This window comes from Aquarana catesbeiana, linkage group LG05 (genome assembly GCF_042186555.1).
Source record: "Aquarana catesbeiana isolate 2022-GZ linkage group LG05, ASM4218655v1, whole genome shotgun sequence".
NCBI classification, from domain to species: Eukaryota; Metazoa; Chordata; class Amphibia; order Anura; family Ranidae; genus Aquarana; species Aquarana catesbeiana.
Window position 1 is genome coordinate 371,947,567 of NC_133328.1, and position 24,804 is coordinate 371,972,370.

At 41.6% G+C, this 24,804-nt stretch overlaps 1 protein-coding gene across 1 annotated transcript in view; it reads right to left on the reverse strand.

Annotated features, from left to right (window-relative positions):
* DUSP22 (dual specificity phosphatase 22) overlaps positions 1-24,804 on the reverse strand; it is a 211,998-nt gene that overhangs the window by 115,896 nt on the left and 71,298 nt on the right. The window contains exons 2-3 of the mRNA XM_073630966.1: positions 22,948-22,981; positions 1,039-1,121 (exon numbers count right to left, since the gene is read on the reverse strand). Of these exons, the coding sequence (XP_073487067.1) occupies positions 1,039-1,121; positions 22,948-22,981 (117 nt within the window). The remainder of the gene's footprint in view (positions 1-1,038; positions 1,122-22,947; positions 22,982-24,804) is intronic.

A 24,804-nucleotide genomic window follows, 5' to 3' on the forward strand; every position in this document is an offset into this window, starting at 1 on the left:
CTATATCACACAACTTATGGTCACTTAGTCCCATTGATAAAAACATACCCAAAATCATAGCTCCACTCAAGACGTGCCCCTCTTATACATGAACAATCCGGGTGCTGCCCACTATAGTCAGTCTCCACTCTCCATCAGAAATATAAAAGAATGTGTCAGCCGTACTCTACTCTTAGCTCCTCTTACCATATTTATTGATTGTCAACAAAGTGACTGCATACAACAATGTCTCCACCTGAAAAGCAACCTTCCTTGATGCATTTCACCACCTCTGGCTTGCTCACAAGGAAAGAGGAAGTAATTCCAGCAAGCCAGGAGTGGTGAAATGCATCAAGGAAGGTTGCTTTTCAGAGGGTGACGTTCTATACAGTCACTTTGTTGACAATTATTAAATACGACGAGAGGAGCCAACAGTGGAGTTCGGCTGATACATTCTTTCATATTTAATCCCCTTGTTGTAGTCAGACCATATCCACCCTGCTTGGTTGTCCTTTCCTTATCTCAGAAAGTTGAGAGGTTTGCTTTTAGGTTACTGTTTGCACACCATGCATATGCACTGCAAAGTGAAGTAACACAAAGCAACAATTCAAAAATAATCTCAGCTGACACAACTAGTGGAAACTAACTGGTTTCCATAGGCTACTGCACTTTGCACTCCCTAATTTAAGAGCCCAAGAGTGTGCTCTCAGTGACAGATGATGTTAGCTACAGAATTAGCTCAGTGATGTCACCATCCTTTATCACAGAACATGACATAACGTCTAGAAATCCAAAAGGTTGCAATGATATTTTACATGCCTAATACATAGCCAAATATTCAATATACTAATATGGAGCGTAAAGTAAAGCTATATTTTGCTTTTGTGCAAGTTACCATGATCTTCAAACCCTGCTTGTATTTATGGAATTAGAATATTTTCATGAGATGCCCTTGTCTGTACATTTCATTATTTCATTTTACAAAGAAAGACATGTGGAAGGATGTGAAAAAGTTACTCTTCTTACAAGAGGAGAAACAGGAAAGGCAGTCCAGCTTACCTCTAACATTGGCCTTGCACTGTCATGTATTGATAAAATGTGAGTAATGTTGTTTTTGTGAAGCTGTTCAATATCACGAGCATCTGTAGGGACAAGAAAAACAAAGTTTTTTGCAAAAATGTAGAAAAAGGTCAATTTAATTTATGTACAATTATCATACATCTAAAAAGGTCTGCTCTAAGCATCAAGCAAAAGCAAAAAGATATTCTAAATTTAACCCAGAGATTAGTCAAATGACCTAGTTAGCCATGCTATCACTTTGCTGAAAGGGGGTTATCTTAATCTTACAAATTATCAGAGTGACATTTTGGCCTAGATTTATTACAGGGTAAAGTGAGATGTAGGTGATGAGATGTGATGGAGTAGTACACATTAAGTGTTAATCTCAATCTATCAAAAAAATAACAATCTGAAATGAGGAGCATTACACTGGTAAATGCATATGATCATATTATTATTATTAAAGATATATAAAGCACCGGCAGTTTGTGCAGCATTTTACAAAATAAAGGGAGGCAGTATAATTTCAATGCAATCCAATGCAAGAGGGTCAGGAAGGCCCTGTTCAAGAGCTTACAATTTAAATTTTAGGTTATAATTAGGGAGTAGCCAAATGTATCTGGGTTTGGTTTAAGACGTGATGAATATTGCTAATGTTCGGCTGCCGAATCTAAACCTCATTGAAGTTAACAGGAACAAAATATTAAAAATCAGTAATGACTAATAGGCAGGGGCGAAGAGCAGAGATTCTATTAAACACTTAAAGTGGTTGTTAAGGCAGAAGGTTTTTTTAACCTAATGCATTCTATGCATTAATATAAAAAGCCTTCTGTGTGCAGCAACTCCACTTAGCCCCCCGCACTACTTACCTGAGCCCCCTTTCTATCTAGCTATGTCCACGAGTGTCTGGGCTGTATGGGACTCTCCCTCCTGATTGGCTGAGACACAGAAGCGGCGTCATTGGCTCCCGCTGCTGTCAAACTCAGTGAGCCAGTCAGGAGAGAGAGAGGGAGCGGGGCCAAACCACAGCTCTGTGTCTGAATGGATACACAGAGCTGCAGCTAGGCTCGGGTGCCCCCATAGCAAGCTGCTTGCTGTGGGAGCACTCAACAGGAAGCAGGGGCAAGGAGCTCCAGCCAGGGACCTGAGAAGAGGAGGATCCAGGCTGCCCTGTGCAAAACCACTGCACAGAGCAGGTAAGTATAACAAGATTGTTATTTTAATAGAAAAAAATGAGACTTTACAATCACTTTAAATGGCAACATTAAAAATGCAGAATTCCCCTAAATAACAGGACTGTGGGATTCCTTTAAAGTGGTAGAATACTGCATAAAAAAAAAAAAAAGGCACCAGGTAGTTTAAGTCATATTGTGCAAGTATATAATCACATGCTAGCACATTATTGCAGACTTACCTGAAAACGAAGCCCTCCAGCAGTGTGCCGTCACTGCTGAAGGCGCTTCCATCCTCACCTGGTCTTCCTTCTGGGTTCAGGGGCTTCGGCGATATGAATGGCCGAGCCCACGATCGCGTCATTTCCGCGCATGCACGAGGGAGTCACTTTTTACGGCACGGCTCTGAACCATAGGCCACATGCCTAGCAAGGAGGGAACCTTGCTAGAAGGGAGCTTTGCGACTCGCTGAGAGGCTGAGACAGGCATCAGTCCAGGCACCTGGCGAGTCCAGACTTCATTGTCATGATGACGCGGTGCCTGGACTGATTTCAGCGACGTCAGCAGAGAGTGAACTTCAGACCGCTCTCTGCTGAAAGCGGGTCACAGGAGTGCAAAACGAATTGCAATCCTGTGACCCATAGGAGAAGCCCAGCAAAACGAGCTCAGGCTGGACTTTTCCTTTAATATGAGGACATCTAATCCAGAAAGCTCTCACAGTACTAAATAGTTGACAGTAAATCTAAAGGACACTGTATAATCAGATTGTATTTTGGATTGACACCTTTAGAGAGATTTCCCATTATTTCTTGTCCTGGGGACAACCTTTTAACCAGATGATTGTTTCTTTTCCTATTTTTAAAACAGAGCCGCCAAAGGGTTTGACACCTGACATGGGTTCTAATCCTACCGGACTCTATCCAAAAGGAATATAAAAATATTTGGCTATAAATATACTTTAAATATTTAGGTTGGGTGAAAGTTTTACTAAATTTTCATTTGAGTGTGCTTTTGATATAAATCCTAAAATGAAAAAACTGAAGAGAACAAAGCTTCAAGTTAACATAGTTTCCATATATACATAGTATAGCGTTGCTAGGATTCCAAAAAGATTTTCTTAAAAAAGAAAAGATATAGAACAACGGTGAACTTGGACAGGATGTTGGATTTAGCATGGCTAAAGAGAGACTCAGCTAAGCCAACATGCTATAGCCAATCTTTACATACGCTACAATCATGTACACATGTTTTAAAGGTTAATTCCATCTGTTGTAAAAATAAACATAAAAAAATATGAATGCGAATGTAAAATGTGAAGCTGCCCATCACAAAGGTTGGCTAACAGGAATGTGTGAGGAGAAGGGCTTAGTTTCAAAGTCTAATGCTACCCATAAATGTTGAAGTTTTCTCTGTAAGAAACAGTTCTGGAAGTAATAAGGAGGTGGCTGCAGGTATGTGTAGGCATTGGCATTTTTTTTTTTATGGAAAGCACACCTAGTGCTACCATAGAAGATAGGAGCAGACACCTAATGGCTGCTAATAATTTACATGACTTTCTTTTTTGTAAAGCGTATAGGCCCTCATTATTATTATTATGAGTAATGAGTTATTTTAGCAAACTCCGAGCCTAATATGAGTAAGCACCATCAATGGACTGTTCAGTACACTGCAAGGGGTATTTTTTACAAAAGCTTAAAAGTAGTAACAGTCTTGTAATCTCACAGTGCCCAAATCATGTGATCCCTGCTGAAAGAACCAACCTTTCTCAACTCCCATCCTTCCCTTTGGCAGAGACCAAATAACTGTCCAATGTCAGGCTGGTATCACTTGGGAAAACAGATTTAAAATATTTTTTTAAATCCCAAAGGGCTCCTGTACCATGACAAAAACTCTTCCAAAATTGTGCAAAAGTAGCTTGTAACCTGGCTCCATTTAGTTGGGTTTACTTTACTGTAGGTACACAGAAAAGGAAAGCATTTAAAAAAGGCATAAAGATCAGTTTACCTGCTTTATTTTAATGGGTGCATGGGCTGGTTGCATCTAAATGTGTACAAGTATTATTAGTCATACTTTGGTGCTCTGCATGAAATCTGTTATCCATTAAGAAGATTAACAGCATAGCATCTGTGCTTTTATAGCACGCGGAGTAGTATGATAAGCAAATAAGTCAAATGCTCACATGACCAGTGATATAGCCAAGGACCTGCAAGAGTTTCTAACAAACCTCTGATGCTGCCAGTAACAATATATTTGAGAAGATGAATCCTCCAGTGACACAAGGAGGCTTTTTCCAGACATATGATGATAGGTAGAATTAGCACTGACTGAATTTATGACCAGCATATACTAATCTGTAGTTGTCAATGCCAAAGGGAGTACAAGCTTTACAAGTGTATCCTATCCCAAAGGGACTCTAACTTACAGTATAAGTGTTATGCATTGAACTGTTTTGGGTTTAAGTCAGTAAACATTTTAAAGTAACGTAGAATTTTGATATGAAATAGGAGGGTTATTTACGAAAGGCAAATCCACTTTGCACTACAAGTGCAAACTACAAGTGCAAACTACACTTGAAATTGCACTGAAAGTTCACTTGGAAGTGCAGTCGCTGTAAATCTAAAGGGTAGATCTGAAATGAGGGGAAGCTCTGCTGATTTTATTATCCAATCATGTGCTAGCTAAAATGCTGTTTTTTATTCTCCTTGCATGTCCCCCTCGGATCTACAGCGACTGCACTTCCAAGTGCACTTTCAGTGCAATTTCAAGTGCACTTTGCACTTGTAGTGCAAAGTGGATTTGCCTTTCGTAAATAACCCCCATAGTGTACGTACTGTATGCAAACAGATTGATAATGCACAGAGATGTGGTGCAGATGTGCCATGTATTTTACTAGCAGGGGTCTTTTACATAGTTAATGAGCAGCATCTTGTAGATGATCATCCTTGCATATATGACATGATCTATTTCACTGCCAGGTTGAATTCAGGCAGACAAAAGGACATCAGTGGTCAAAAAATACACATCAATTTATCTTTCTGTGGGCCGTTGCCATTTAGCAAAAAGGTTGTGGCAATGAAGTTTAGCAGATTCGGCATGCATGATATTCACTTGCCTATAACTCTATGACTAATTTGCATACTTTGAAATTTAAATATATAAATTTTTAAAGAATACATAGGGCCCTGCTTATGTTTGCATTATAGGCCGCGGCGATTTGGTTATATTGCTTACTTTAAGAGAAATTGGAAGCTGGCAACCAAAAAAAAAAAAAAAACAGTGAAAAGCTTGACATAACCCCTCCCACATCCCTCCTGATAAATATTAGAAAATATGTGAACAAAAGATCAGGTATCAGTCTTAAAAATCTAGGAAACAGTTGTGGGTCGCCTAAAAGCCCATTAAACACTCCCAGATCTAGTACGGTATCCTTCGGATTGAAAAGGTGAAACCTTATACCCAAGACCATAAGCTTAGATGATTTGCCTAAGCCATCTGGAAATGGTGGATGAAGAAGCTTTTTCCCATTTTACAGGGTTCTCGGGGATGACAAAGGAGTCTGATTTTCCAATGGAACCAGTGGCTGTGAGGTAAACATGAACTACATCCAGATAATGAAGAGAAATCACCTTATATACAGTATCTCACAAAAGCGAGTACACCCCTCACATTTTTGTATTTTATTATATCTTTTCATGTGACAACACTGAAGAAATGACACTTTGCTACAATGCGATGTAGTGAGTGTACAGCTTGTATAACAGTGTAAATTTGCTGTCCCCTCAAAATAACTCAATACACAGCCATTAATGTTTAAACAGCTGGCAACAAAAGTGAGTACACCCCTAAGTAGAAATGTCCAAATTGGGCCCAAAGTGTAAATATTTTGTGTGGCCACCATTATTTTCCAGCACTGCCTTAACCCTCTCGGGCAGGGAATTCACCAGAGCTTCACAGGTTGCCACTGAAGTCCTCTTCCACTCCTCCATGACGACATCACGGAGCTGGTGGATGTTAGGGACCTTGCGCTCCTCCACCTTCCATTCGAGGATGCCCCACAGATGCTCAATAGGGTTTAGGTCTGGAGACATGCTTGGCCAGTCCATCATCTTTACCCTCAGCTTCTTTAGCAAGGCAGTGGTCGTCCTGGAGGTGTGTTTGGGGTCGTAATGTTGGCATACTGCCCTGCGGCCCAGTCTCCAAAGGAGGGGGATCATGCTCTGCTTCAGTATGTCACAATACATGTTGGCATTCATGATTCCCTTTAATGAACTGTAGCTCCCCAGTGCCAGCAGCACTCACGCGGCCTCAGAGCATATGACACTCCCACCACCATGCTTGACTGTAGGCAAGACACACTTGTCTTTGTACTCCTCACCTGGTTGCCGCCACACACGCTTAACACCATCTGAACCAAATAAGTTTATCTTGGTCTCATCAGACCACAAGACATGGTCCTTAGTCTGCTTGTCTTCAGCAAATTGTTTGTGGGATTTCTTGTGCATCATCTTTAGAAGAGGCTTCTTTGGTCGACCATGGCGAGGCCTGTTCTGAGTGGAACCTGTCCAGTTAAACCGCTGTATGGTCTTGGCCACTGTGCTGCAGCTCAGTTTCAGGGTCTTGGCAATCTTCCTCTAGCCTAGACCATCTTTATGTAGAGCAACAATTCTTTTTTTCAGATCCTCAGAGAGAGTTCTTTGCCATGAATTGCCATGTTGAACTTCCAGTGACCAGTATGAGAGAGTGAGAGCGATAACACCAAATTTAACACACCTGCTCCCCATTCACACCTGAGACCTTGTAACACTACCGAGTCATGATACCGGGGGGAGGCAAAATGGCTAATTGGGCCCCAAATTGGACATTTTCACTTAGGGGTGTACTCACTTTTGTTGCCAGGGGTTTAGACATTAACGGCTGTGTGTTGAGTTATTTTGAGGGGACAGAAAAATTACACTGCTATACAAGCTGTACACTCACTACTTTACATTGTAGCAAAGTGTCATTTCTTCAGTGTTGTCAAATGAAAAGATATAATAAAGTATTTACAAAAATGTGAGGGGTGTACTCACTTTTGTGATATACTGTATGTACTGGGGCTGGACAGAAGGATGGAATTACAATGTCTTGGTTTGAGATGAAAAGTGAAATCCACCTTGAGAAGGAAGACTAGCTCGTCAAAACCACCTTGTCAAAACCTAGAAGGGTTATTTACAGGACAAAAGAGCCAGTTCAGACACATGCCGAGCAGAGAAGACGGCAACAGGAAATACAACCTTCTGAGCAAGAGTGCAAAGGGTAATATCTCTAATAGTTTTGAAAGGTAGCTTTTGAAGTGGCAAGTGAAAAAAAAAATCAAACCACATAGAATCACCAGTGTATGCAGGGGAAACTATATGAGAAACACCCTGTATATAAGTTTTATTCAAAGAATAGAAGGCTAGCGGTTTTTGGTAGAACAAAATCCTGTCTACCACTGATGACTGATGTATGAGTCTGTGGCATTCTCTGACTAGATCTGGACTGGAAAACCCTCCAGCCGAGATGTCCAGCATTTAAAAGGGACAACAAGTCACTCACAGCTCCAAAATGTTGATAGGTAGACAGAATTCTCTCGACGTTCAAGCCCTGCACCAAGGTGTCCTTTACTCCTCCTCAGCCCAACAGAGAGGCATTTGTTATGAAGATCTTCTAAAAGATCAGGAAGGGGGCGTTCCTTAAATCCAGGGCTGGATTGCAGAGCCTTCAAGCCAGAGACCACCTGGTCTTTGGTGACAGGTGAATCAGAATGTCCAGAGACTAAACCTATTTTCCCCATGATGATAGCATATCAAGTCATAATGGTCTGGAGTGAAATGGGGCAAGTGGAATTTCCTCAAGGAGGAAATGACTCTCATGCAGAGGCATTTCAGGATGCAAAGTCAGTGCAGGAATCACTGCTTGCAGGCCGCAAGGTACCATGGGATATGCATTCCTGGTCACATTTGACCAGTAAACCAAAAGAATGAGCAGTTAAGAACTCACAAAGTGTGCAAGTAAGCCTATGTTGGATTGTCAGAAATAATTATTGCTTGTATTGCTGTTACACTGCTGACGTCCTAAAATGAAAGTGTGCCTATAGATCACCTTTAAAGAGGAAGTAAACTCTCCCACTCTGATGCTTCTTTTCATTTAGTCCTTTACAATAAGTAATTATCAAACTATAGCCACTGTAATCCAGCCCAAATCGCATATTACTTACTGTTTAAAGAAACTTTAAAAAACGTGTTTCCAGGGGTAAGGTAGTGCCCTCTTAAGTATTGTTTTGAGCCGACAGAGGAGTGTAATTCCGCCCTTACATTGAGCACTTCCTGTACTGTTAACCACGCCTCCTTCTCAATCAAACGTTTCTATGGTAACACTGCTTCCCTGCTCATAGCTGAGTTGTTTTACTTCACAGTATTTACTTGTGCCGATTATCTAGTGTTTGCCTATGTCAGTCTTATCAGCTTCAGCTGATAAGACTGCAGTAATGCTGTCCGATGCCCAGGTTTACACTGCATGTGATGTCCCATGATCACATGGGGTGTAGTAGGAAGCTCTGAGTGATAAGGCAGTCTTGTGGGATTTCAGTGTTGTGCCGTAGGAAGTCCTGATAATAGACAGACAAGCACACAGAATGTGCCGTAAATCAGGGGAGATATGGGCATGCTCAATGACGCCATTCTAAAGAACAAAAAGGATAACAATACTAAGAAAGAAAGAAGATATCTACAAGCAGTGCTCATTAGGGTTATTTATGCTGATTTACATGGGACAAATTTGTGGGGGAGAGTTTACAACCACTTTAAACCTCAGTAAAGAAAAGTCATCTATTCTCCTAGGAGGTTGGCAAAAAACTAAGACATGGTGTGAGTGGGAGGGGTTAAACCAGGCTGATCACTATTTCTTGTTTGCCAGTGTCCAATTAGACCCAAAGGTGTCAGTGTAACCCAATTGGCTCTGAATCCTGTGTCCTTCAAAAAACAAAAACAAAAAATGAGCTGGCCCCCAATCATTACTAGAGACCAAGGGCTGTCTATGATGCACAATGTAATGTCCAGCCAGTCCGGGCTTCAAGAAAAAGATTTTACGCAAGTACAAAAAAACAAACAAAAAACTTATGTTAGTCTATATAAAAACACACTAAACACCAGTTATGTACACATCATCAAGGGGATTGAGGGGCCAGTGTTTTTTTGTGGAGAGGCATCTCAACAGCTGCATGTCTAATGGGAAGACCTGCACCATTCATAACAGGAGGAGTGCTGCTATGTTCTATTCAGGGGATAAGGAATTGCTTTGGGGGATTTCTGAAAAAAAATTGACGAAGATGAACACACACTTTTACAGGAAAAATAGACTTCATCAAGGTAGCAGGAAGAAAGACAAAAAAACATTTACCGTATTTATCGGCGTATAACACGCACCCCAATTTAGGAGGGAATTTTAAGGAAAAAAAATTTTTTAGGAGGGAAGTTGAAGGGAAAAAAAAACTTACATTTAAATGCCCATCATTGAAGCCATGTCAGTGCAGCCATGTCAGTGCAGCCATGTCAGTGCAGCCATGTCAGTGCAGCCATGTCAGTGCAGCCATGTCAGTGCCCATTGCAGCCTTGCCCCAGTCCAGCCTTGCAGCTTGCTGAGCTTCAAAATCGCCGACCGCGATTTGAAAATGGCGCCGCCGGCGCCGAAATACACAGAGCCGGTCCTCGACTCTTCTCGGCGGCTCTCGTTCACTTTCGGCTCCACTCGGGATGGGCGTGACGGTGAGCGGAGCTATCCGAACCTAGCCGAGTACACTCGGCTAGGTTCGGGCGGCGCTCGAGTGAAGCCGAAAGTGGCCGAGAAAAGCCGAGGACCGGCACTGTGTATTTCGGCGCCGGCGGCGCCATTTTCAAATCACGGTCGGCGATTTTTTAGATCTGACAGCGGGGGATCGCAGGGGATCGGCGTATAACACGCAGTTCTCGCCCCTTGCAGCTTACTACCTGCACGCTGATGGGCACATTTTGTTATGCCCATCAGAGTGCCCTATAACATAAAATGTGCCCATCAGCATGCCCCTTATTTTATGTTAAGGTTCACTCTGATGTGCACATTTTATGTTAAGGGGCACTCTGATGGGCACATTTTATGTTAAGGAGAACGTTGATGGGCATATTTTATGTTAAGGGGCACGATGGTGGGCACAACAAAATGTTGTGCCCACCTTACATCTGGTGTCTCCCATCAGAGTGCCCCCTTACATCATTTGTCCCCATCAGAGTGCCCCCTTACATCATTTGTCCCCATCAGAGTGCCACCTTACATTAGGTGCCGTCATCAGAGTGTCCCTTTACACCAGGTGTCCCCATCAGAGTGCCCCTTTAACATAATATGTGCCCATTCTCGTGCCCCCACTAACATAATCTGTGCTCATCAGCATGCCCCTTATCGTAAAATGTACCCATCAGTGTCCCTTAACATAAAATAAGGGGCATGATGATGGACACATTTTATGTTAAGGGGGCACACTGATGAGCACAGATTATGTTAGTGGGGGCACGAGAATGGGCACATATTATGTTAAAGGGGCACTCTGATGGGGACACCTGGTGTAAAGGGACACTCTGATGACGGCACCTAATGTAAGGTGGCACTCTGATGGGGACAAATGATGTAAGGGGGCACTCTGATGGGGACAAATGATGTAAGGGGGCACTCTGATGGGAGACACCAGATGTAAGGGGGCCTTCTGATGAAGAAACCTGATATAAGGGGGCACTCTGATGGGCACACCTGATATAAGAGGTACCCTGATGGTGGCAACTGATTTATGGGGGTAGTCTGATGGGGCACCCAATGTAATTAATTATTCTGGTAGGGGCCCCTGATGTAACTATTGGATACATTTACATTTATAGAGTATTACCAGAGTGTATGGAGCCAACAGTAAGAAAAGCACCAGAGAGTGTGGCTTCCGCAAAAAAATAGGATTTTTAAAACAGCTTACCTGTAAAATCCTTTTCTTGGAGTACACAGGGCCTCAAGTAATTACTTGGTGGGATGTCCCATAGCAATGTTACTTGAGGGGAGGGAGACACAACCCGTAGGGCACCCCCAGACCTTGAGGAATTATACTGCTGCCTGCAGCACACTGCGCCCAAACGCGATATCCTCATTCCACCTTACATCTACTTGATAAAACTTTGCAAATGTATGGACCGAAGACCAAGTCACGGCCTTGCAGATCTGAGACATGGAGGCCTGGTGACGCACTGCCCAAGAAGCACCAACCGCTCTGGTAGAGTGCGCCTTAACTTGAAAAGGGGGTATCTTTCCCTTTAAATCATAAGTTTGAATTATAACTTACCGAATCCACTTAGTCACAGTGGATTTTGACGCTGCCTGTCCTTTTTTAGGATCCTCTGGCAGAATAAATAAGACATCAGTCTTACGAATCTGAGCAGTTTTCTTTAAATAGATCTTCACTGCTCTCACCACATCAAGACAATGTAGTGACTTTTCTTCTTTGGAACATGGTTTTGGAAAAAACAATGGCAGGACAATATCTTCATTCGGATGAAAGCCTGAAACCACTTTTGGCAAAAAGTCTGGACGAGGGCGTAACACCACTCTGTCCTCATGAATAATCAAATATGGCTCTTTACAAGAGCAGCCAATTCTGAAACTCTCTTTGCTGAGGATATAGCAACCAAAAATATCAGCTTCCTAGTCAGAAGGACTAAAGGAATATGCTGTAATGGTTCAAATGGCGTTTTTTTTTGTAACACCGACAAAACTAAATTCAAGTCCCAAGGGCTTAAGGGTGATTTAACTGGCGGATTAATACGCATCACTCCTTGCATGAAACCCCGGACTAAAGAATGCGTAGCAAGTGGTCTTTGAAATAAAATTGATAAGGCTGAGACTTGGCCCTTAATAGTACTCAGGGCCAACTTCATCTCTACGCCTACTTGTAGGAAGGCAAGAATTCTGTCTATAATATATCTTCGAGGGTGCCAACCTTTGGATTCACACCAGGAAACATAAGCTTTCCAGACCCTATAATATATAGCTCTAGAAGCTGGCTTTCTAGCATTAATTAAAGTAGAAATAACTGCCCTGGAAAGCCCATGCTTCTTCAGAATGTGGGTCTCAATAGCCAGGCCACTAAACTTAGCGTTCGTAAAGTAGGATGGAATATCGGCCCCTGTGCTAGCAGGTCTGGCCTTAGTGGGAGGAGCCATGGACCCTCCACTGCCATCTTTACTATCTCTGCATACCATGACCTTTTGGGCCATGCTGGTGCTACCAGTATTACCGACTTTCCTTCCAGTCTGATCCTGCAAAGAAGTCGAGGTAGCAACTGAATCGGGGGAAATGCATAGATCAGTGAAAACTGATCCCATGGGGTCACCAACGCATCTGTTCCGTATGCGAGTGGGTCCCTTGTTCTGGAGACTAGAGGAACTTGTCAGCATGCCTCTCAGTGGAGGGAGGGAGAGGGATATAGCCAGGAGATATACAGCATCTTAAAAGACAATAGCTGTATCTACCTGTAAGTCCTTTAGATGAAGTGGTGTAGTGAAAACTAGAGGTCGACCGATATGGGTTTTTCTCTGGCCGATGCCGATATTTAGAAATCGCGGTGGCCGATGGCCGATATGTGATGCCGATTTTTTTGGGCCGATATATTAGGCCGATTTTTTTTTTTTTTTTCCCCCTTCATCTCATAAAATCTAACAGTTAGACCCCTTTCACACTGGGGCGTTTTTTTTAGGCACTTTTGGGCTAAAAATAGCGCCTGTAAAATGGCTTCCCTACAGTCTCAGTGTGATATCCCGAGTGCTTTCACACTGAGGCGATGCGCTGGCAGGATGTCTTTGGAGCGGTGTATACCGCTCCTCCACCACTCCTGCCCATTGAAATGAATGCGCACCGCTGCCGAAGCGGCTGCAAAGCGTTTCGGCAGCAGCACTTCAGGGGCGCATTTAACCCCTTCCTCGGCCGCTAGCTGGGTTGTAAGTGCCCCGCTAGCAGCCGAATAGCGCCGCTAAAATGACGGTAAAGCGCCGCTAAAACTAACAGCGTTTTACCGTCAACGCCTGCCCGCTCCAGTGTGAAAGCAACCTTAAGTAATAAGTGATACAGAAAATTTTTTACATTTAAACATTTATTGAACAAAACAAACCTCCAATCAGTTCACTTGTATGTATAATTTAGATTAAAAAAAAAAAAAAAAAAACTATATCTTAAATATTAAATACACAAAAACAGGTAACCAAAACTTTTGGACGAAAAAAAATTAGCTAACTTTACTGCTTTTTTTTTTTTTTTTTTAATTAGTGTATTTTATTTTAAAAAATTGCGTTTGAAAGACCGCTGCGCAAATACCGTGTGACATAAAATATTGCAACAACCGCTATTTTATTCCCTAGGGTCTCTGCTAAAAAAAATATATATAATGTTTGGGGGTTCCAAGTGATTTTCTAGCAGAAAATACTGAATTTTTACTTGTAAGCAACAAATGTCAAAAAAGATTTAGTCTTTAAATGGTTAAACTGAGAACTTCTACACACGGAGTTCAGTCCATTGATAAAAGAACCCGAAGAGATACAAATGTATCTTCTTATCAGATTTGGCAGGCTGCCCAGAGGAGGAGAGAAGAAACCTTCACACAACTTGCAATTGACTTCTGTTACAGAAGTCATTTGCAAGTCCCGCTGAAGTTATAATCTGCTTTTTTTATCAGCACAATCATCTGATGCCGATTAAGTAAAAAAAGCCAAATATCGGCCGATATATCGGTCGACCTCTAGTGAAAACACATACCCTTCAAACTGCTGCATCTATTATCAGCCAGAAACTCTATCCCTTTGATTCCTCTAAGAAATCCACTTTGTTCACTAAGAACCCCCCTCTACTGCTGGGCCCACACATGGCTGTTTCAAGCCTGACACAGAGATGTTTAAGGCAACAAGTAAGGCATGTGTAACTTTACTCCCTCTAGAGGAGACTTTTTTTAAAGGCATGTCTTTAAAAAGACGGAAGGAAAGCATAGGCACCTTTTACAGTACCCGGCCTCTTCCCTTACCTTCTCCTCGCTGCAGGATACTGCTGATTCAACAGACAGATCCAACCTTCACCCATCACGGCGGGCAGCGTAGTTAAACCTTCAAAGACTGGGGCCCTTTTTAAAGGGGTTTCGCTCCTTTGGACCTGTAAAGCACCCCTCAGGAACAACTTTAGGTAATATGAAAAGCCAAAAAGAGTCCTAGTTCCTAGGGTCCAGCTCTCAAAGAGAAGCTTACAGGCAAAACCTCGTTCTTCAATGCGAGGCCCAGGTACCATCCTATGGCCTCAATGTCGAGGATGGATCCGGTTGTGGAGGTTTTTTAGATCCAGCATGGATCCCTCCCTGGAGCTCCTCAGAGCACATCTTCACTCGTGACCAACACCTTAGGCACTGGCGAAAAAACTGAGGACTCCTGGAAGGAGGAGTGGTTATATAGGGGAGTCAAATTCCCGTCTTGGTTATACCAGTGTCAACACCTGAAGGTAGGCCCATAACCCACCAAGTAATTACTTGAGGCTCTGTGTCCTATGATGTACAATAAAGAAAAGAAAGAAGATTCGTACAATCTTTCATGGCACACACTTGTGATTCAGACCTCGGCCAGAAATTTTTTCTTAAGTGACCGGACCTCCTTGAATTTGAATTCACTGCCCCAGTCTACAGGAACCTATTAAAATTACTTTATTCCTCTTAACCCCAACATCCAATGTTCTCCACCCCTATTTGAGATGTGGGCGGGCCCTCAACATCCTTATGTACAAAGCACAAATGCCAGTCCTGCAATATGCATAATGACATCAGGGAGCCTGTAACCAGCAGAGAAGTGAAAAAGGAAACTTGCAGGAGTGAGAAATAAGGTAAGTTTAGCTTATTCACCTACCCCAGTAGGGACATTGTCCCACACCCCCAGGAAATGTTTGATTAATGTTCACACCCCCTACAAAAGTAATATCATATTTTAGGATGAAGAAGACCAATTTCTGATTTTTGAACCACAACTTGATCCACTTACAATGCTGTGGGTGATTGGAAATTGAGCAATTAGATTCTAATTGCTGAAAGGTAAAATCAATCCCAATTATGAACATAAAATTCAATGACTTGCTCCTGCTTCTCATTCATGATTTTGGCAGCACATAGAACTTTCTTGCCGACTGCAATACGCAGGTTTGCCTATGGATTCAAGCAATTCCTAGATTTTGTCTTGATTGACAAAGGAGAACTGAAACCATATTAACACAAGCATGTTGTTGCAAACGGAATAAGAACATAGAGTGCTTTTCCACCAAGTCTTGGGAACATATCCAGTGCTGTATAACAAAACTCAAATGACTTGCTTTCAAATTTCATTTTAAGATCTCTATTTGTCCGCAAAATCAGATTCATGATCCATTCTTCTGAAATCCTTAGGTCTCCAGCAACAAAAAATATTCAAACTTTATGAGTCAAATAATATACATTTATGAAACTACTTACAATGACTATGTCATGTGATTTTAAAAGCAATACTTTGAAATCAGTTACTTACACGCCAATTCTTTTATTTTCTACTTTTGATTAAATAAACGAGATTACTATCTACTTACCACCTACTACTACTGCTCAAGGCGCACTGGTAAGTGACGACTCTATTGCCCCATACACACGGTCAGACATTGATCGAACAGTCCGACAACAAAATCCTAGGATTTTTTCCGACGGACGTTGGCTCAAACTTGTCTTGCATACACACGGTCACACAAAGTTGTTGGAAAACCCGATCGTTCTGAACGCGGTGACGTAAAACACATACGTTGGGACTATAAATGGGGCAGTAGCCAATAGCTTTCATCTCTTTATTTATTCTGAGCATGCATGGCACTTTGTGCGTCGGATTTGTGTACACACGATCGGAAATTCCGACAACGGATTTTGTTGTCGGAAAATTTTATAGCCTGCTCTCAAACTTTGTGTGTCGGAAAATCCGATGGAAAATGTGTGATGGAGCCTACACACGGTCGGAATTTCCGACAACAAGGTCCTATCACACATTTTCCGTCGGAAAATCCGACCGTGTGTACGGGGCATAAGAGACACAAGTCACTCTGTCGCACCCCCTGAAAAATGGATTGCCCACCCTTTGTGTGCAGGCAACCTTGCTGTACCCCTAGACAAAACAAGCTTTTTTTCTTTTTTTTCCAGCTGCCCTGGAGTTGGGCTTTAATTAACTTTTATTGCTGCAAAAAATCTTTGAGATGTTAACCCATTATTTGTTCCCTGAAAAGGGTCTTTAACCACTTCCCACTCGTCGGCCGTCATATGACGTCCTTGACTTTGAGCGGGGATATCTGAATGATGCCTGCAGCTACAGGCATCATTCAGATATCGTCTTTTTCAGCCAGCGATTCCCTACACCATAAGAATGATTATAGTGCCTGTTCAGCCACTTGATCGTTCTTACGGGCAGTGAGAGCGGACGTCCCCCCCTCCAGCCGCCCTCCAGTGCTTCTACTGACTCACCGCTGCCAATGAGTCGGAAACAGGATCCGCCAGCCCCGGATGTTTATTATAGAGATTTCCGGTGGACCAGATGGTCCCCGGAATCTCTATGATCGTTCGGAGGCTGGGCGCGATGTTATGACGTCACGCCCGGCCTCTGTGTTCAAACAAATGGCGCTGCCTTGGCTGGGAAGCAGAGAAATTAACAATAAGAAAAATAAAAATTTAAAGCGCCCCTGTCCCCGTGTGCTCGCATGCAGGAGCGAACGCATACGTAAGTCCCGCCATAAAAATGGTGTTCAAACCACATGTGAGGTATCGCCGTGAACGTTAGAGCGAGAGCAATAATTCTAGCCCTAGACCTCCTCTGTAACTCAAAACATGTAACTAGTAAAACATTTTAAGCGTCGCCTATGGGGATTTTTAACCACATTAATACTGAGCACTTTCACCCCCTTCCTGCCCAGGCCAATTTTCAGCTTTCAGCTTTCAACATGCAATACTGTACCCAAATGAAATTTTGATCATTTTTTTTTCCACACAAATAGGTTTTTTTTTGCTGGCATTTGATCACCTCTGCGTTTTTTAAATTTTTTGCGCTATAAAACAAAAAAAGAGCGTCAATTTTGAAAAAAAAACAATATTTTTTACTTTTTGCTATAATAAATATTCCCAAAAAATGTTTATAAAAAAAAAAAAATTTCTTCATCAGTTTAGGCCAATAGGTTTTCTTCTACATATTTTTGGTAAAAAAAAAGAAAATAAAAAAAATCAAAATAAGCGTATATTGATTGGTTTGCGCAAAAGTTATTGCGTCTACAAAATAGGGGATAGATTTATGGCACTTTTATTATTATTTTTTTTTTTTAGTAGTAATGGCGGCGATCTGCAATTTTTATCGTGACTGCGACATTGCAGCAGACAGATGGAACACTTTTGACACTATTTTGGGACCATTAACATTTATACAGCGATCATTGCTATAAATAGCCACTGATTACTGTGTAAATGTCACTGGCAGGGAAGGGGTTAACACTAGGGGGCGATCAAGGGGCTAAATGTGTTCCCTGACTGTGTGTTCTAACTGTGGGGGGATGGGACTGACTAGCAGAGGAGACCGATCAGTGTTCCTATATAGTAGGAACACAGGATCTGTCTCCTCTCCCCTGACAGGACGTGGATCGGTGGGCTTACGCCCACCGATCCACATTCTTGCTGTCAGGAGAAATCGTGTGTGCCCGGCGGACATCGCGGCCGCCGGGTACACGCATCGGCTCCTTGGTGACGTGGCGAGCGCGCACGCACCCCCTATGCCAGCAGAAAGCCAAGGACGTCATATGACGCCCGCCTGGAGGGAGAGAGAGTGTTCCTGCACACGTCATATGACAATGGCCCGGTATGGAAGTGGTTAAGTACCGAAGTTTGGCGCCATTCCTAGAGAATGTGCAATTTTGAAGCGTGACATGTTAGGTATCCATTTACTTAGTGTAACTTCATCTTTCACATTATGCAAAAAATTGGGCTAACTTTACTGTTTTGTTTTTTTAAAGCATGAAACTGTTTTTTTTTTTTCAAAAGGAAACGCGTTTGAAAAGTTGCTGCGCAAATACTATGCGAGATAAAAAGTTGCAACAAATGCCATTGTATTCTCTAGGGTCTCTGCTAAAAAAAACATATACAATGTTTGCAGGTTCTATGTAATTTTCTAGCAAAACAATTATGATTTTTACATGAAGGAGAGAAATGTCAGAATTAGCCTGGGTGGCAAGTGGTTAATAATTAACTTATATTTTAACCTTTGGCGGTTTATTGCTTACCTCTGTACAATTTTAGTTTATTTAGACTAGAACTGCATAACTTTCAATAAAAAAACTGGAAAAATGGGTATCAGAGGAGGTAACCAGTAAGAGCTGTAGGAGACCCAAGAGATTGTACAATCTCGGAAGTGTTGGTTTCCTTCTAGACTTCAGGGATGATTTCACAGCTTCAGAGCAGAATTCAGTGGCACAGAGAGCTGAAAAGAAGTAAGTATGTACTGTCTTTTGTTTACAGGAAGAGCTTTTCTGGGTACCCTTTGTATAGTGATGGCTTTGCGTTAAAGAAACTTAAAGCGGGGGTCCACTATCTATTTTTTTTTTTTTTTTTTTTGAGTTCATTCACAAACTTTTCTTCTCAGCATTACATACTCACATTTTGTGTGTAATATGTCCGCCTGTGTCAGATTTCGTCGGAAAGAATAACTTATATTATTCACTGCAGGCGGTTTCCATCTTCATTGTGGGCATTTGAAGCCCACAAGCATTTATTTCCTGGATGTGGTGAATGCTGTGCTCCCAGCATTCACCGCTCGTTCCCGCACATGCTCAGTGGCATCCTGGGAAGCCTGAGACTAGCTCCCAGAAGTCTGGGAGAGGCTAGAAACACGCCTACTCCCATGGGAGGAGAACCAGGAAGTGCAAAGAAGAATAGAAAAATAAAAGGTAATTACGGCGATTTAAATTTTTTTAAAAGGCATGTCAGCATCTAGGCAAGGAAGAGAATACATACAGATATTGTTCAAAATTTGGGTGGAACTCCGCTTTAATCTACATTAATCTTAGCTCTGTACCATTATATTTTCCCTTTAAAACAAATAGAATTAAGAGGTTGTTAGGAAATTGTTTAATACTGGCAAAGTGCTACTTTTGTGCAGCAGAGGGAGGAATTACTGACACAAACTCTCTGGTATCTTATTAAATCTGTCTCTTTGCTCCTGTTTTGTACTTTCCTGGTGTGCAACAAGACTGAGAAATCTACCCCAGAGGCAAGCAGTAAGGCTCCATGTACACGGGACGCTGGGGCAAACTCCTCTGAACGAAACGCCAGTTTAGCCGCATTTGCGTCTAGAAGCGTTTATTAGGATAACCTCATTAAGACCCTCCTCAAGCTCAAAAAACATTGTTATTTAACTATTTCAGCCATTTTGACCCGAATGAGTAGCAGCAGCAGCAGAGAGCAGTTGTATACTTGTATTTTTTTACAATGGATCCCATAATGAACATATGTAAGGAAATGCTCCTGACATTGCTCTTGATGAGGCTAGAATGACGTAGAAAATTGCGTGTGAGGTCCAGAGTCAGAGTTCGTCGCTATTAGACCCATCCATTGATTGCGCAGCGAATGTCGGTAGGATATTTTTCCAACAACATGTACGTACATCTGCGTACCTACCACGACAAATTTTTTAATTTCACATGCATGTCTATTGCCACATTTGACCTTCTACTAGAAAAAGTACGACCCAGTCTGACACGCATGGACACCAACATGAGGAAGAGTGTGTCACCAGAGGAACAACTGTTGGTGACAATCAGATAGAGATATTCTATCTATCTACCTATGCCTCTATATCTCAATCTACCTATGCCTCTATATCTCAATCTACCTATGCCTCTATATCTCAATCTACCTATGCCTCTATATCTCAATCTACCTATGCCTCTATATCTCAATCTAGCTATGCCTCTATATCTCAATCTAGCTATAATTCAATTTTTTTTATAATATATAACATTTTTTTGGCAAATGTTTTAAATGAGAAATGGAATAATACTGCGCAAATATACAATGAATAGGGCCTCCTATCAGTGTACAGAACCTTTTCTTGTTATCTGTGAAAAGGTTCTGTACACTGATCCTGTGAGATAGGAGGCAAAACAAGCAGAGCTGCTGCAGAAGAACAGAGTTGCTGTGGCGTGTTTTTTTGGATACATCGTGTCTCCAGTCCTGCAGAGTTCCATGAGGTCGTCTGGTGACATCTGTGGAAACCCCGGACTTCTACTTCCATCAGAGAGAGCCACTGATTTGATCATTCAAGCCTTTTTGACCCGGTGTCGCTGACATCCGGGTCCACCCTTTCTGGTAAGAGTACCTCATCTTATTTCATCTATTGGATCCACCACTGTTGAAGTCTCTTAAGGCCGTTTGCACGATAGAAGATTGACACTTCATTGTCATGCTCTTCCTTTGGACTTTTTTGATATAATTCACTTGATTTTAGACTTTTTGCTTTGTGAATGATTGTCACATTTAGGTACATTTCTACATGCATTGGGTTTGATTTTTCACATTTTTCTCTTTGCACTGCATCACAGAGCATATATTTTATTAGCGCTACATTTTTTTTTTTTTTTTTTTTACACAAATTTTTAAAATATTTTTAATAATTAAATATCAATTGGTTAATATATTTATTGGATTTTTTTCAGCTGTATATGGTATTATTTTTGTTTTTTAATTACTTTTTTAGAAAAAATATTTTGTCTATTTTATGTAAATTTAAACGTTAATTTCATTTTTTATAACATATCAAACTTTTATTTGCATTTTTTTTATATATTTAATAATTAAATATTAATTGAATAATACATTTTTGGGATTTTTTTTTTTTTTTTAAAAGCTGTATATGTAATTTCTTATTTTTTTTATTTTGCATTTTTTATGCAAATATTTGTTGCAAAAATTATTATATATTACATTTTTAAACTGTGCTTAATAAAACATTTTAATTTTTTTTTTTTAATTAAAACATTTTAAACTGTTTTTTTTAATGTTTTTTCATTGTTTTCCATCATATTTTTGTCTTTTCAGGTCAAAAATATAGGGTACCTTTAAAAACGCTTATAAACAAAAACGCGTCTAAACGCCGATACCGCGTTTAGCGTCTGAAACGTGGAAGTTTTCGGCATCTGAACCCATTTTTTTGCTTTCAAAGAAACGCTGTTAAAGTGGAGTTCCACCCAAAAATGGAGCTTCCACTTTTTGGATTCCTCCCCCCCTCCGGTGTCACTTTTGGCACCTTTCAGGGGGGGGGAGGGAGCAGATACCTGTCTAATACAGGTATTTGCTCCCACTTCCTGGCATAGATCACCGCGGCGCTTGCGGTGACCTACGCCACTTCTGGCGCCTACACTGTCCTCCCCCGCTGTATTCTGGGAGACACACAGGTCCCAGAACACAGCAGGGACCAGAGAGGACGAGCAGCGCGACTCTCTCGCACTGCTTCACTTCCTTATTCCCTTACAGAGGATGGCGGCGGCAGCAGCAGCCAAGAGCCGACAGATGGATCGGCTTCGGCTGCCGACATCGCTGCCTCCCTGGACAGGTAAGTGTCCATATATTAAAAGTCAGCAGCTGCAGTATTTGTAGCTGCTGGCTTTTAATATTTTTTTTTCGGCGGACCTCAGCTTTAAATGCAACTGCCTAAAACAACAATAAACGAGACTGTGTACATGGTCACATAGGATAACATTGAATGAGTTTAGGGGCAGTTGAAAAAATCGTCCAACTGCCTCTGAACATCTGTTCAGCAGCGTCCCGTGTACATGGGGCCTAAAAGCTGCAAAACTTGGAAGCAGACTACTACCTTCTGGAAATTGAAAGTAAAAGGTTTACTACTGCATGAATGATAAATGCACAAGTAAGACAATAAACCTAACGATCGGGAATGAATACAGGAAATCAGTGTAGGGTTTATTATGAAGAAAAAGCTCTACTTGTAGAATACCACACTAGCAGAGATATTAAAGAATATCTATAGCCGTTACGGATGGCAATTACTAACACGTGCCTCTTATCATACTATGGGGGTTTATTTTCTAAAAAGACAAATAGGCTGTGCACTTTGCAAAGTGAAGTTGCTCCAGAGCTTAGTAAATTAGATAAAGCTTCATTTTGCAAAGAATACCCAATCATGTGCAAGGAAAATAGAAAAACAGCATTTTTGCTTGCACATGATTGGATGATGGACATCAGCAGAGCTTCTGCTCATTTACTAAGCTCTGGAGCAACTGCTCTTGCAGATTTCAACTGCACTTTGCAAAGTGCACAGTCTTATTAACCTTTAGTAAATTAACCTCAGTGTCTCTTCTGTACCAACATACACTTATCCGCTCGCATTTTTCCATTGGATGTACACTAAGCTGCACATGCGTTATTCCCTGACTGCCCGATTAAGAAGATGAAAACTCATAACCTGGAGGTAGCCAGGGAGCAGATGACAGCGGCCGGGGGGATTAACAACAGGCGCATCACTGGAACGAGGAGGTGAGTATAGCCGTGAGTTTAGTTCCGCTTTAAAAAGATACTGGTCCTTTCAAATGAAAAACTGCTACCAAAAAGTATATAAACAGAAGATGAACATACCTTTGAAGTTCCCTAAGAATAAGCCAGGGAGAATCTGTGGAAAACAGAATTGAATTAATATACATTTTGTTTCAAATAGAAACTGTCAAAATATTGCACAAAACTATTTAACCATGGAAAAAAAAACATCTTCTAAAACCATATTTTGCTTCATAGTCACTATGGTAACAACTATATATAGGAGACTAAATGACAACTCAGGTCTCATTGACTTTACTTTGTAATCTGTTGCACTAAAAGTACCATGTACAGCAAGTATCTTCAATTAGCAACTTTCTTTGAAGCTTGTTGAAAACCTGCTAAAAGGATAGGCTCACCTTTAGGGGCATATTACAAGTTACACATATATTTAAGGGTGTAACATATAACATGCTTCTATTCATTTGCCTCCTGTTGCCAGAGCCCTTCTCCCTGTGACAGCAGGCGGGGGATCCTCTCCACCTGCATAGCCGTCTCATTCAGTCACAGCAATCTACGAATTAAAGGAGTTGTGAAGGCGGAAGATTTTTTTTTATCTTGATGCATTTACAGCCAGCAAGGAAAGAGTGGGGGACAGGGCCGAGCCGCACTGTCTGCATCAATGGACCCACAGAGCTGGCACAAAGGGCACACACACTAACAAGTGCCCCCATAGCCAGGGGCTTGCTATGGGGGCACTCAGCAGAGGGGAGGTGACAGGAGCTCCGGCAGGGAATCTGAGAAGAAGAGGATCGGGGCTGCTCTAAGAAAAACGATTGACTGAGGGGTACGTAGAATATGTTTGTTTATTTTTTTTAAACAACATTTTTGCCTTTAGAATCACTTTAGATATTTTACGCAATCTATTTCTCTTACCCAAACTTTTAATAAGTACACACCTTGCAACATACAGTGCCTTGAAAAAGTATTCATAGCCCTTGAAATTTTCCACATTTTGTCATGTTACAACCAAAAACGTAAATGTATTTTATTGGGATTTTTTGTGATAGACCAACACAAAGTGGCACATAATTGTGAAGTTGAAGGAAAATGATAAATGGTTTTCAATAGGGTTGTCCCGATACCACTTTTTTAGGACCGAGTACAAGTACCGATACTTTTTTTTCAAGTACTCGCCGATACCGATTACCGATACTTTTTTTTTAATGTCACGTGACAGTGTTTTTTTTTTCATTTTTTTTTTTTTTTTAACAGTGCTTGCTTTTTTTTGGGGGGGGGGGAGGGGTGAACGTTGTATGTGTGTGTTATTTTTTTTTTTTTACAATTTTTATTTTTTACAATAATATTTCTTTTATTCTTTATTGTTTTTTTTTTTTTTTTTTTTAATCAGCCCTTTTGGGGGGCTTAACAGACCTCTGATATCTCCCCCTTGAGACAGAGAAAGAGACAGAGGATAGATATTCCCCAGTCCCTTTCTCTGCAGCGTCAGCTGCACTCACAATGAATGGAGAGAAGACCGCAGCTTCTCTCCATTCATAAACTGACACATCGTAATCTCGTAATCACAGAAGATTACAATGTTTCAGTAATGTGAATGGACAGAGTCAGCTGACTCTATCCATACACAAAGGAAGGAGGAGGGGGAGGACGGAGGAACGGAGGGGGAGAACGAGGGGACAGATAAGAGCAGAACGGAGGGGACAGATAAGAGCAGAACGGAGGGGACAGATAAGAGCAGAACGGAGGGGACAGCTGAGAGGGACAGAGGAAAGGAGGGGGCACGGAGGAGGATGCAGTGACAGTCAGCTGTGAGCGATCACCGCTGTCTGTCACTAAAGCTGGTGAAAGCCGCTGGGGGAGAATCTTGTAACTCCCCCACGCCGATCACAGCTGACAGTCAAGGTATCGGGGGAGGCATCGGGAGCATTTGCCCGAGTA